The 13,585-nt window shown below is 41.4% G+C and overlaps 1 protein-coding gene across 2 annotated transcripts in view; it reads right to left on the bottom strand.

Annotated features, from left to right (window-relative positions):
- PDE7B (phosphodiesterase 7B) overlaps window positions 1-13,585 on the bottom strand; it is a 205,728-nt gene that overhangs the window by 65,267 nt on the left and 126,876 nt on the right. For both annotated transcript variants that reach the window (XM_008570842.1, XM_008570840.1), the window contains exon 2: window positions 7,864-7,947. In XM_008570842.1, the coding sequence (XP_008569064.1) occupies window positions 7,864-7,947 (84 nt within the window). The remainder of the gene's footprint in view (window positions 1-7,863; window positions 7,948-13,585) is intronic.

Here is a 13,585-nt window from a genome sequence, read left to right on the forward strand (position 1 = left end):
TTCCTGGTTCTTTAAGTACGGAAGCATATTTTAAAATGGTGCTGAAAGCTGGCCTCGGCCTGCAGCTCCCCTTGCATTCATTGCTGGTTCAGCAGCTCCTCCAGGAAGCCTTCCTTCATTTTCCAAGACAGCGTTAATTATACCCTTCCCTAATCTTTCTGAATCCTGTGTACGCATACATTTCTCATGTTGTGTGTACTTTCATTATGCATCACACCATATCAAAATGCATTTGGTCAGGTCTCTATATGTTCCTCCAGGGCAGCGGCTGAATCTCATTCATTTTTGTTTCTCCAGCACCTGATGTGCTGTCTGCCATAGGAGGTGTTCCATTGAGGTTCACCAATGGGAATGAGTGAAACAGGCAGGACAGCGTCAACTCCGTCTTCTGGAGTGTAGGAGTGTAGTGGCATTTCGGTGGCTCACCATCCCCCTGGTCTGGCACTTCCGTGGCTGAAGTGCTGGGGGCGAGCAGCCAGATGCCTCAGTGCACATCACGGAGCGCGGTCCAGCCAAGCCGGAAAGCACCACGACCACAGCTGGTGCTTTGCCTTTCTTCTGGAGGGAGGTAAATATTGACCTTTGAAATTGTGGGGTGTTACCTTGGCACTCACAAGCGTGAGGGGAAGTCGGAACTAGTCCCATCTGACGCCTCCCTTCTCTGCTTGGGGACCGTGGGGCTGGGGCGGGTTGGGGGTCTGGGGGGTGGGAGAGCATCTTCTCAGTGCGACTGCCTTTATCACCCCGTGACATTTTAGCTCACGATCTTTACATTTCGTGTGGTTCTTATAGGTGACGTTAAAAGGTATCTTTAAGAACATTATGGAAAGGCTGTCACCATGTGTAGGAATTCTCTCTTAGAAAATGGAGCTTGTAGTAGCAAACTGCCCCTCTGTCTTTAACACGAGGATATCACTTTGCCCCAGATGGTTTCTAACGTGCTGGGTGGCTTTCGGTCGACAGTCCTTCCATGGGTGTATTTCATATGGCAAAGAAAGAATGACTGCAGGGTGTAATATGTTTTAGTTGGCAGCTTTTAAAACAGCTTTTGAGTCTCTGGGTCACTTCTTCATAAAAAGGTTAAAAATATAAATATGTGTATTTAAATATATATGTATTTATATTTTAATTTATATATGTATTTATATTTTAATAAATTTAAATCATTTATACAGACATTTAAATAGATATTTAAAATATGCTTGTATGTATTGGTTGTATTTTGGAAATAATAAGCAAAGGAAAAGATTTTTGGAGCTCTATTAACATGAACTCATGCTTGTGCAGCTAAAAGGGCCCCGCCTGCAGAGGAGAGTCTGGAGGAATAGAGCTTTAAAGACCAGATTAGCAAATTAACGAGCAGGAAAAGCCAAACAGCCCATTAACCTACTACTGCAAAGCCCAGAGATGGGTCTGGAGCTCCAGGCTCTCCGTGGCAGCTGATATTTCGTGCCCTAAAACCTCCAGCAGAAGCGTTTCGTTCCTTCGAGCTCCATAGGCACTGGGCATGTTTTCTTTGCCTGTCACTTCCTCTGCTGAGCGAGTGTGCAAATCACATTGTGTCGCTCTGAGATGGTTGCCACGGGAACATCTCAACCTCATCATTATCTACTCAGCCTCCTGATTATATTGAATCAGGAGACAGAGCTGTAGACCTGCTGCTGGGGTCACATGCCCTGCAAAAGATTGTAGCTGCTTCTGCAGCCTTCACCTCTACGTCCATGCGTCTCTGAATTCTCTTCTCTACGTTGTTTCCTCTCGTTTCCCCAAACAGAGTTAGTAAATGAACTGTCTATAGGGAATCGGCATTGGGATAATACAGCCATTATATTTCCATCACAACTGCCCTCCTCTCCTTCTCTGTTTTAGTATCTCGTCTAAAATAATAATACTTGTCACCCTTTTCTGTCACTCTGTTCTGCCCATCCATGCTTAGGTGTATAGATAACGCTCTTCTTTAAAGGTCCATGTTTCCTGTGTCCCACACAGTGGTGCTGAAACCACGGTTTCCTGCTACTTATCCAGAGAAGCTTCCAGAAATTTATTTAGATGCTTCTCTTCTAATTGTGAAAAATAGAAACAGGAAATTAAATTGGCTTTTAACAAGTAACTTTGTCCTACCTATTTCTATTGATCTGGATGGATCTTTTGTGTGGAGGATTTTTTGATCTTTATTTTTAGAATGCATATGACATACTATTATTATTTAATTGATAAATAAAAATTGTATATATTTATGGTATACAACATGATGTTTTGAAATATGTAAACATTGTGAAATGACTAAATTAAGCTAATTAACATATATGTTACCTCATATACTTATTTTTTGCAGTGAGAATACTTAAAATCTACTCTCAGAAATTTTCAAGTATACAGTACATTTGTTATTAACTATAGTCACTTTGCTGTATAGTAGATCTCTTGAACTTATTCCTGCATGTGATCTTTGAGAGACATATTGAAGTATTCTTTTGTGGAAAAACCTATATGAGCAGTTGGCTTTGTAATTTATTGTCCAAACCAGGACACCTTTGAAAGATGGCACTATTAATAAGTATGCCTAGACAACAGGTGCAAACTAGGACTATGCCAGGCAAACCAGGTATATACAGTGACCTTATATGTAGACAATAGGTACATGAGCATGGTAGTACTGTGCCTCCCTTCCCCCCCCGAAAAAAATGTGGAAAGGAACATCTCTTCCAGAAGAATGTTTGTGCAATTAGAAATTGGAATTTTAAATCTGGATCAACAAGAGAGAGCCCCTTTCTGTTTACACATCTGCCTCATGTAAATTTAGTCAATGTGAGTCTATTCTGGAAAGTAAAGTGATGCACTGGGAATTAAAAAGAAAAAAAATGACATTAACAAAGGAACATAGACTAGACTGAATGTGCCTATGGAGATGTCATCAAATCCTCTTAACTCTTTAAAAAAAAATCTAAATTAGGGTTGGTGATCTTTTTTTTTTTGTAAAGGGCCATATAGTAACTATTTTTGGCTTTGAGGATCATATGGTGTCTGTGGCAACTACTCTGCCATCATAGTGTGAAAGCAGCTATAGATGACATATCAATGAATGGCATGGCAGTACTCCAATAAAATTTTTATTTACCAAAACAAGCAGGGGGAGGGGGATAGATTTGGTGTGTGGCTTGTCATTTGTCCACCCCCTGTTCTAATTATCTGTTCTAGTATCTAGAAACCCTGTTCTGATAGAAGACATGTTATTTCAAATATTAATTCTGACGTCCCCTGTTCTTTTGTGATAGGTTGTGCCTGTGGCTAATGGGGTCAATGGAGAAATGCAGTGGGCCTTACTGTTTAATGTGCATTTTTGTTTGTGTATGTTCTAGTGACTCAAGGCATATATTGAGGTGGGTGGTAGAGGGTAAACAGCCACAGACACTCTGGATAGGGAATATCAGTTTGCAGGATTCACTAAGCATTTTAGAAGGAAGACTACAGGGATGCAGAACTGGGAAATGGAGGCTGTGGTGACTTGGTTTTTCTTATAAATGGTTTTTTAAAAAGTCCTAGATTTGATTCTACCTTGAGAGAGAGCAAAAATGCAACACCTGAGGAAAATGAAGTCTTTGCTCTGTGCCCATACTTGCAAAAAATTGACTCAAAGGTAAGGTAAGTGATATAAAGAATCACTTTAAACTAGTTTGACACTTGTGAAGGGTTGGAATCAGGTGGTAAAAATAAAAGTTTTACGAGAAAATCTCCAAATGTTCCAAAATGTTTCCCTTCAAAAAGCATACACTACTTACAGTCAAGATGGCAGAATAGACGGTTCTCAGCATCACTCTCTCCCACAAATCAACCAATTTACAACTATAAAAAAGCAATGACAGCCTAGTTGAGGCTGCTAGAGCTCAGGGGAAGAGGAGAGACCTATGGAGTGATGAAGGTGGGAGAAGCCATGATGAGAGAAAGAAAAAACCACTCCAACCTTTTTGAATCCCAGCTGTTTCCAGGCTGGAGCTGTTGAGCACATGGAGCGGGAGCCGGCAGAAGCCGTAGCTGTGCCCTTTGGATGGAGTTGCTTGGAGGCAGCAGGGGAGAAGAGGGCCTTGGTGGCCCCCAGGCCAGCAATACCACCAATAGGGTTCCCATGGACCCACATAGGACAGAGGAGCCACAACAACTGAACAAAAGGAGCCACTCAGAGGCTGGTGAGTCACTGCAAGGGACCAGAGCACAGCCCATCCCATGGGAAGTATTTAGAGCACGGGCGGTGGGAGAGATGGGCCCACCAGGGGAACACTGGGGCACAGCAAGGACAGCTGATTTGCCCCACAGTCAGCGTAGGACTACTCAGAGGAGACTGGTCAGGAATATAGAACTGCACCAGGTGCAGTTTGATGAAAAGACTCAGGCCCAGTCCAGTGTTTCTACACAACCCAGGTGCATGGGATTTCAATAGAACTGGAAATACCTCTAAAGTCAACCATTAAAACCTAAGCTGCACAAAAAGCCTTCTCTAGGGAATCAGCAGCAAAGCAGCAATTTAGCTCAACCACAGAGCTCAAGTACTGGTCCTCACAGGAAGTTCCACCATTTTAGAAGTATGCAAAGGACAACAATTTAATTCCAGTGCAGAGTTTGAGTGGTGGGAACAGCAAATAATCCAACACAGAACTGAAAGAAAAAACAAAGTACCCACAGACCAGAGACTAAGGTTGATATTAACTAGTAAAGGTCTCATTTCACCAAAGAACACTTATAACACCTAGAAGTACTGGAAGTCCCCTGGACTACCAAACCAGAAAGGGGGGAGGGCCAGGAGCCTCAGCCATGCCTCCCAACACTCACAACCAGTCCCAAGGGTGGGGGCATTGAACCTCGGTCATGCCTCCCCAACACAAGCAACCAGCCCAGCAACGACCACCAAGCTGCCGCAAGAAGAGCCCCGGGTACCCGAGCTGTGGAGGTGGGAACTGAGGGCTTTTGTCACACCCCCCCCCATTTGCACCCAGCCTGACAATGACCAAGCCACAAGCCACTGGAAGCCTCCTGGTCTCCCCTGTGGGAATGTGGGGGATGCCACAGTCCTCAATCCTACTCCTCCTCCTTCCTCCTTCTTCCATCCCATTTCCTTCCCCTTTTCCCTTTTCCCACCTCCCAACTGCTCTGCAACAACATCTTAGAATGTAAAAAAAAAATTAATATTAATAAAAAAAGCATACACTAACAGCTCAGGCAAACCACAACAAGGGCATAAATGAAATTAAAGAGAATGAAATAGATGATATATAAAGTAGTAGCAGATATGACATATATAATATATCTTATGTGACTGTACATGACACAAATGTCCACTTTCCTATTGCTACATGGTGACAAGCTGCTGTAATTGCAGACTAAGTTATGAAACTAGAGAGGGCGACCACAGTAATGTTATGGGTTCTAGTTTGGACTCACTAACCGGGTATATGGGGGTGTGATACAAAGGGGTGGGTAGTACCACAAACGAGGGAAGATCTCAGGGGTCTTTAGTCCTATCTGTGCTGTTCAGTTAAACTTAGGGGAAAATTTACATTTTAGTTACTTAATGTAATCTTTTTGAGGGAACCCTTTAATCAGTAAGTTAACTATAGTTACTGGGTGGCCAATAATTACAAAGAGATGCCCTTTAGGATCTTATAGTTTATTTAGGGATGTGTTTTATACATCTAGAGAAAAGAATTGAGACCACTTACAAAGAAAACTACAATGAAGGCATATTAATATGCCTTCATTGCTTATGTTATAAGTTATGTTGTAGATTAAGAGACACAAATGAAAGAATTATCCAGACTGGAGTGCTGAGAAGAGCGGAAAGGGAATTTCAGGATGGATGGCCAACACTGCCACTCAAAGAGTGGAGGGTCACGGGCAGCAGGTGGGGTGAGATGGAGGTCTAGGGGCAGAGAGCATCCAGGGCCAGGAAAAGGGGACTGGGGTTGAGCTCAGGCACAAGGAAGTTCCTGGAGGATCTACAGAAGAGGGGTGACAGGCAGCAGCTGCTTGTAGGTGATCTGTTATATGGTGCATATGAAAATTTAAAAAATGAAACTCATGGGACTGAGAAATTATGAAGCATATGTGTGAGGATACTTCAAAAAGTTCATGGAAAAATTGAATTAAAGGATAATAAGATTCCTTCTGTGACCTTTTTGAAGACCTCTCATATTATCTGCAATGAGTTTCTCTTTAAATTTTCATATACTCTTATGTTTTTTTTCCAGATTGCAGAAGTAAAAGAAGCATAACGTAAAAGAAAAAAATTCAAGTGTTACAGAAGCCTATGACACACAGTTAAATATTCCATAGTCTCACCTGCAAAAATAACCACAGTTAGCAGTGATGTTTATTTAACACTGGAATTTAATTTTTTTTTATTTGAAACCTTGGAATTATGAAGAGAAATAAATATCTCCTATTTCCTACTTTGTTCATGGCTTATATTAGAAATCATGAAATAACATCTCATCTACTAATGAAAAGAGGCTTTTTGGTTATTTTCTCCCTCCAAATTTCAGAGTCCTGGTCTATATGAAACAGTGATTTGGACCCTTTGCTCATGCCTGCCACACGCCTGGGACCTGGAAATCCATAAAGTCTAGAAGACTGTCAAAGGTGTAACTTCCATGGGTAGCTGGATCAGCCCATTCAGGGTCATAAGGAGAGGTCAGAGATACCTCTGGAGCTCCCATAGGCTGTATCTAATATTGCATTGGTCTAGTGGCTCAATTCCATCTTCTAAAAAGCATTTTTTGGGTCTGGGTAGGGAAGGTTGTCTTTACTATGGAAAAAGTTACTCCGAGTCTTTGTGGCCCTGAAAGGGCTAGAAAAACAGATTTTCACATTGATATGGGAGGTTAACAAGCCAGGAGAAATACAAACATGTCCGTCTCCTATTGGCCTTTCAAGGATCTAAGGATCAGAAATAGCAAGTTCTGATTTTTCCTAGGAATTTCTAGGGGTTGAGGTGAATCAAATGACCTCCGTAGCTGAGCTTGTTTATGTCAGAGGAAAGTAATATTCTGTGGTGCAATCCAGCACTTTGAACTTTATAGATGGGAAGTGATATGAGAAGCAAAAACTGAAAACCTTGGAGCAAACTGTGAAATTTATCCACGTTCTGCCCCCACAAGTCTGAAGTGAAGAATGATGTTGATAGTTAGAAGATGTGCAGTTCTGGAGGGAGGACTGGTCACCGGTTTGGGTTTCCAAAGCACCTAAGATTAAGAGGATTATGAATCAGAGGTTGAGCAAAACTCCGAAGGAGGCACAGGGTACGGAGGGGAGAAGTAGATGGAGATGGACTTCTGGGCGGGTCCTAAGGCAGGGAGCAGCAAGCACGACCAGGTGCACCCGGGAGAGCTTTCACAGGGAACGCAGGGACAGACCTCGAGGACTCACACGCGACAGAGACGCGAGAATCAGGTGATGGGTCGGTTACTAAGGGCAACTACAGAATATGTTTCCCTGTGGGGTTTTAAAAATAAGACAAAATCTCACGTAGTTTAGTCTTGGTTGAAGGTAGAGAGAATGTGCTGGAAAATAAAAATAAAAGCTTCCTTGTATAGGGCTCCCCAGTTTTGAAGGTTTACATTTTTCAAATGTAAAGCTGACATGGTCTCATCTGACCCTTGCTATAGCTCTGAGAGGCAGGGCAGGGCCAGAATGACTTCACTCACAAGGAAATCGGAAGACAAAGGCTTAAGTTCCAGTCGGGAGGACAGAGGTGGAGGAAGGAAGGCAGACCTTGGAAGGTTTTGAAGTTCAGAGGGAAATGAAGATTTTTTTTTTTTTCTTTTCTTTTTGAAGAAAACGTTTGTTCCTTTTCAGGTACACTTGATTACTCACTGTTAAGCAGGCGGAAGTCAATGAATGGGTAGGAGCCACGGCGTTCAGCAGGAACCCCCGTCTGACCCCTTAGTCGTACATCTCCTAGAAAACAGAACATCCAAACAGTGTTTGAAAACACTGCCAAGTGTATTCACTTTTCCTCTGTACATCCTCTTAACCAGTTATGTCAATGGAGCCAACGCCAGATGTCAGGAGAAAAATGATTCCCTTTCACCTCACTTAAGAGAGTGCTAAGTGGGAAGGGGTATTTAATTAATGCTGAGTGTAATGAGCTTGGCAATATGCTAACAAATGAACCACTGCTGTCTTATATTTGTCTGGAAGATGAGCTTGTGAAAATTACAGCAAGTTACAAGATTTCCATAGTCTTTTTATACTGTCCAGGGCCATAAAGATGGAGCAACTGAATCTGGAAGGACAAATGGTGTGTTGGGATAGTAGCTTTTGTTTTTAGAAGATTTAATCACCCAGTGTCATTTCTCTTGGTTCCAGCACAATTGTTTTGACTGGCATCCACCTTCCTTTCCCCAGGTTGTATAGTTGATCTGCTTTAGAATCTGCTCAGACACAGGCTAGACTAGCCCCAGGGGCTTCAGACACTTGGCTACCCTTGCACATATGATCGTCTGTAGAGTTTCTAGTATTTATTTATTTGTAGGTTTCCTTTAATGTCTGTATTCATTTTCCTTTTTGGTGTGTGTCCTGCCTCCCTGGTCAAGGGAGGTAGCAAAGTAGAGTGGAAAGAGCATGGATTTTAGAAGAAGGCAGACCTTGGCTCAGACCAGGAAACCTGGCTCAGACTCTTGCTACCTATGTGATCTTGGGAAATATATTTCTCTCAGCCTCAGTTGCCTCATTTATAAAACAAAGATAAGACCCACTTCAAAGTGATGTCATTGGAGAGCCTGAAACAATACTAGGTGCCTGGTGATAAATGCTCATTTATAAACTCCTTCCTTATAAACTCCTGCAAAGCAGGGATCATGCATGTTGTTACTTACATTTCTCCCTGGCGCTTAGTGTGCTGTCTGGTATTAGTGAGCTCTACGTGAATGTCCCTTGTTGACAAGAGTAGATATAAAGATCAAATTCACAAGCATTGCATGTAGTATAGAATCAGAGGAGAGGTAGAAATACGTGAGACCTAATACTCATATTTGTGGAAGAACTGAATCAGGGAAGGTTTCAATTCCAGGAGTAATGGGTCTCCTGCCATAAACCACTTTTTCTCAGACCTAAGATAGCATTGGGACCCCAGCTTGGGTTCAGAGAGAAGCAAGTGTCTTCTCTCCTTCCTTCCTAAGTCCTGGAGTTGACCAGGACCTGGGTGAGATCCCCGTCAGCCTCAACCCATGCAACTGACAGTGCTCAAAATGTCCCTCACAGATGGGCCTTGGCTGTACTTGGGGTTATAAAGTACAAGCTCTTGGGCTATTCTGTACTTTGAATTGTATATAGGTGCCTTATTTAATGCTTTGTATAATCTAATATTGCATTGCCCCACTGATACCAAAGAATGTTATAATTTATGGAATAAAAGAGATAAAAGCAAAGTGTGAGGAAGAGGGAAAAGATGGAAAAGTACACTTAAAAATGTGAATATGTGTTGTGGCAACATGGATGAGCCACAATATGTTCAGTGAAATAGGCACACAAAGAGAAATACCACATGTTCTCATTCATATGTGGGATTTAAAAAAAGTGAGCTCGTAGAAGTAGAGAGTGAAATTGAGGTTACTAGAGGCTGGCAAGGGTACGGGGGAGAAGGCATAGGGGGAGGTTGGTTAATGGCTACAGAATTACAACTGGATAGGAAAAATAAGTTCCAGCATTCTGTAATATCTATAATTAATAACTTGTGCATTTTCAGGTGGGTGGAAGAGAGGAATTCAAATGTTCTCATCACAAAGAAATGTTAAATATTTGCAGTGATGGATATGCTGCTTAGTCTGATTTAATCATCACGCAGTGTATACATGTACCGAAATATCATTCTATACTTCCTAAGTATGTACAATTATTACTTGTCAATTAAAAAACAAAATTTTAAAAAATATAATCTGATATTAAAGAAGGGAATGCTGTTAGCTTTTAAAAAATTTTATTTCTGTATTTTGACAATTTCATACGGTGGTTGGTCAATAGTTAAAAGAAAGTGACCAAGTAGAGTTGAGTTTTACTCTCCTCAGTAGTTGTCTCGAACACCCTATGTTTATAATGCTCTAGAGAGTTTATAAAGCATTTTCGCAAACATCACAGTATATTTTGTTGTTTCTCTCACTGGATCCTCATCTTAGCCTTGTGAGGGGAGCCACTGTTATTCTTATTTTATAAGTGAGAAAATAGAGGCTCAGGGAAGAATGGCTACCAAGGACTGCTGTTCATTCTGTGGCCCCAGCTGAGGGCTCAGGTCCCTGAAATGCACTCACTAAATATCTATTGACTTCAATTGAGTTGCCTGAGTTTATGGTGCTATAAGCTTATAATTAGTAGAGCTAGTGCTTAAATCTAGGTTGTTAGACTTCATAGGCAGAGCTCTCTCCTCAATACCATTGGTTTCTAATGTAGACCTGGCTTTTAAAATTTAAAAAAAAAAAAAATCTCAGACCCCTACATGATGAAAGTTGTACTTTTAGTATCCATTGAGAAAATACTGAATGTTAAAATATGACAAATTTATCACTGACTTTAAATGAATTTAGATTTTATAATAATAGCAAGATAGACATATACATTAAAAAGTGTGCATAGATGAGACTGTATGCATTTGATTTACAAAGCTTGCCAGGCTTGTGGACTTGTTGACCTGTTGCTATAATCCCTTGGGCTTCTCCCTGGGGTTTCAGCCTCACGATTTGGAAATCACTTCTCCATTAGTGTTTTCTTCTGAGTATTACCACAGAGTTGCTCTTGACTTTGTCGTTATTGAGGGTGCCATTTTCCCAGACAATGTCTGTATAATATTGATGTAGGGTTTAAAGCCTCACAGGATTTATTTCTGCTGTCCACCTGAGAGTCTAAGGTAGGGAGGCCTGTCATCATGTAAGACTTTAGATTTAGGTAAACTGTGAGGAGACAGCCCTGCACAGCAGGATGGGCAAAATCATAGGAATTAGGATATTTCTATGCTAAGATTGGAATTCTGCCATGGTGGGTAACCTTGGACAAATCAATAACCAATTTGAGGTCCTGTTTTCTAATATTTAAATTGCAAAATTACAGCAATTTTGCCTATCTCACAGGACTGTTGTGAGGAAATTATAAGGTGTGTGAAAATCATATGATAGTTAACATTTGTTGAAGACTTAGACTGTGCTGAGCATTTTACATGCATCATCTGATACCATCAACCTAACAACCCAAAGTAGGTGTTATTAATAATTGTCTTTGCTAACAACTTGATTATATATCATCAGGATAAAAAAATTGTACAAACAGTTAAGGATTAACTTTTTCTTGCCCAATGTCCAGTGTATGATTTGATTTCTACTTGCCAATAAACCAAATATATAATCATCATAATTCCTGGGAGCTGAATACCAGGGGAATCCACCCCTTGAAAAATCTGAGGTTTAATCAGATAGATGTTGTTTATTCAAAGAGAGGTTCAGTGATAATGGGCTGAACAGTGAGACAACCAAATCCTGTTCTGGATCAATAAGGCATCTATTATGTTCAAGTTAGAAATAGAAAGCAATTATTAAAAATATTATTCAGCAGAACTGCAATTAGCTGGCTACTAATTTACTGAGGCTCTCAAAGAGAATTTTCATGATATACCTCACTTTTGGGGAAAAGAGATAAATAACAACAAAACAAATTGTTAGCAAAGATATTTAAACAAACAAAATAAATCAGCAAAACCGTATCTGAAAGATTCGTTTCAGTGCTTATGCTGTCTGTCTATAACAATTAGTCTTAGAAGCTGATTACTCGTAAATCCAATGATGGCCCTTAGGTATAGTAAATAATTGTTTCCAAAAGGGATTAAATCATGTTAAAAATACTAGTGAGGCAGGAGGCAGGACAATTGTGAGTGGGCTAACATGCATTTTAGAAATTTTTCAGCGTGTAATACAAACAAACCACACATTTCATATTTTGAGCATTCTATTTAATTGACGCTCTAATGTAGTAAGATAAATGTTTTAAGTATCTATTTTTAGGATAGAAAATTCTCTTTCCTTCTCCCTGCTTCATTGAGCTCGTTCTGACAATAAATTGCTCCAACATGCTGGTGGGGAGAGAGAAATAATTCAGTAATGTTGGTCGTTGGAGGAGCAGAGGCCCCTGGGCTGTTGTCTGAAGGACAGAGCAAGTGGTGTCCTGCTGAACTGCTTTTATTGGCCCCTGGTCTCAGGCAATCATCTGTTTACCTAAGGCCTTACATCCAAGCTAAACAATTATTTTGACTATTCATTAAGCCCTTGTTTAACTTAAGCAGATTTTTTTTTTCTTTTTCTTTTGGGTCTGGCACACGAAAGGTGCTGTGGAAGCCGGGTAGAAGTGTTGACAGCTCAGTCGTGTCCTCAGTCTGTTCTTATTGTGTTCCAAAAGGAAACAAACAGCAGGGGAATTCTTATTTTGAAAGAGCTGCTTCTCTTTTGCCCCTTCGGACTGCAAACATAACATGTCATCTGCTTCGGTATTAAAGGCAGAGAGTGGAGCTGAGTGGCTCCGCGAGCCAAGTCCTGGAGACAGCCCCTCACCATCCCAGGGGACGTGGTTCCGGGAGGGACCTCTTGCCCACTTGGCCTCTCGTGCTGTCTCTGTTTAATAAAAGCTTGTGCTGGGGAGCAGACTTTTAAGTGGCCTCTTATGTAACTGGCAAAGAGGGTGGAGGCTCTCACAGCAATGACAACTTACAGTGGCTGAAACATGGGCCACATGACAAGAACCAGGCTCTGGACCCAAATGTGGTGTGACAAGGTCATTTTGGGGGAGGCAAAGGTGCAAGTAAGCGACAGAGCAACAGCTACTGTGCTGTTGCATCTGAGACAAATGAAGAAGATAATGAAGTTCTTGATATAAACAGGTTGCAGGGAACGTGGGATAGAGATTCAAAGCAGGGTGTCGCTAATGATCAAGCAAGATGAGACCGTGGTGGTGTCAGAAAGATGAAATCACGGAGCAGCCCAAACAGGGTGCAAAGAAGCTCTCATGAAAGGTATTCCTGTGAGCTTCTTGAGCACATCGCTAATTCATATGACTGGCACCACTTGCAGAATGAAGACAGAGGGAACCCAGATCTCCAGATCTCAGATGAGGACTTTGACCATACTGCACTGCCTCAGCTGGAGTTTTTGTTTATTTCGGATGACTGCTCTCAGAATCAGCTAAGGGAGTGATTTCTCCTAAGATGTTTATCCAGCCTAACGAAGAAGAGGAAGGTTGTGCAATTTAGTCACTCCATAGATTTATGGGATAGTACGGTCAGTTTAGATAACTCAGGCGAGATTATCGTTCTGAGTACTGTGGTCTTACATGAGGGATCCAAGATGGCTAATTAGACCCAAATTTCCCCTGCGGAGGTTCAATATTTCACTTTCTTGAGTGAGGCTCTTCTTGTCTGGTCACTAAGGACTATGTATTGAACTGGTTAAGTAGGCGGCTTCCTGTGCATTGGTCTATTTCACTAGCTAGCTATTCCTGGGCTGTCACCGAGAGAGCTTTGCATATAGGAAGGGGACAAACCCGAGTTAGTCATCCAGAAACCACA

This window comes from Galeopterus variegatus, unplaced genomic scaffold (genome assembly GCF_000696425.1).
Source record: "Galeopterus variegatus unplaced genomic scaffold, G_variegatus-3.0.2 Scaffold634, whole genome shotgun sequence".
Classification (NCBI taxonomy): domain Eukaryota; kingdom Metazoa; phylum Chordata; class Mammalia; order Dermoptera; family Cynocephalidae; genus Galeopterus; species Galeopterus variegatus.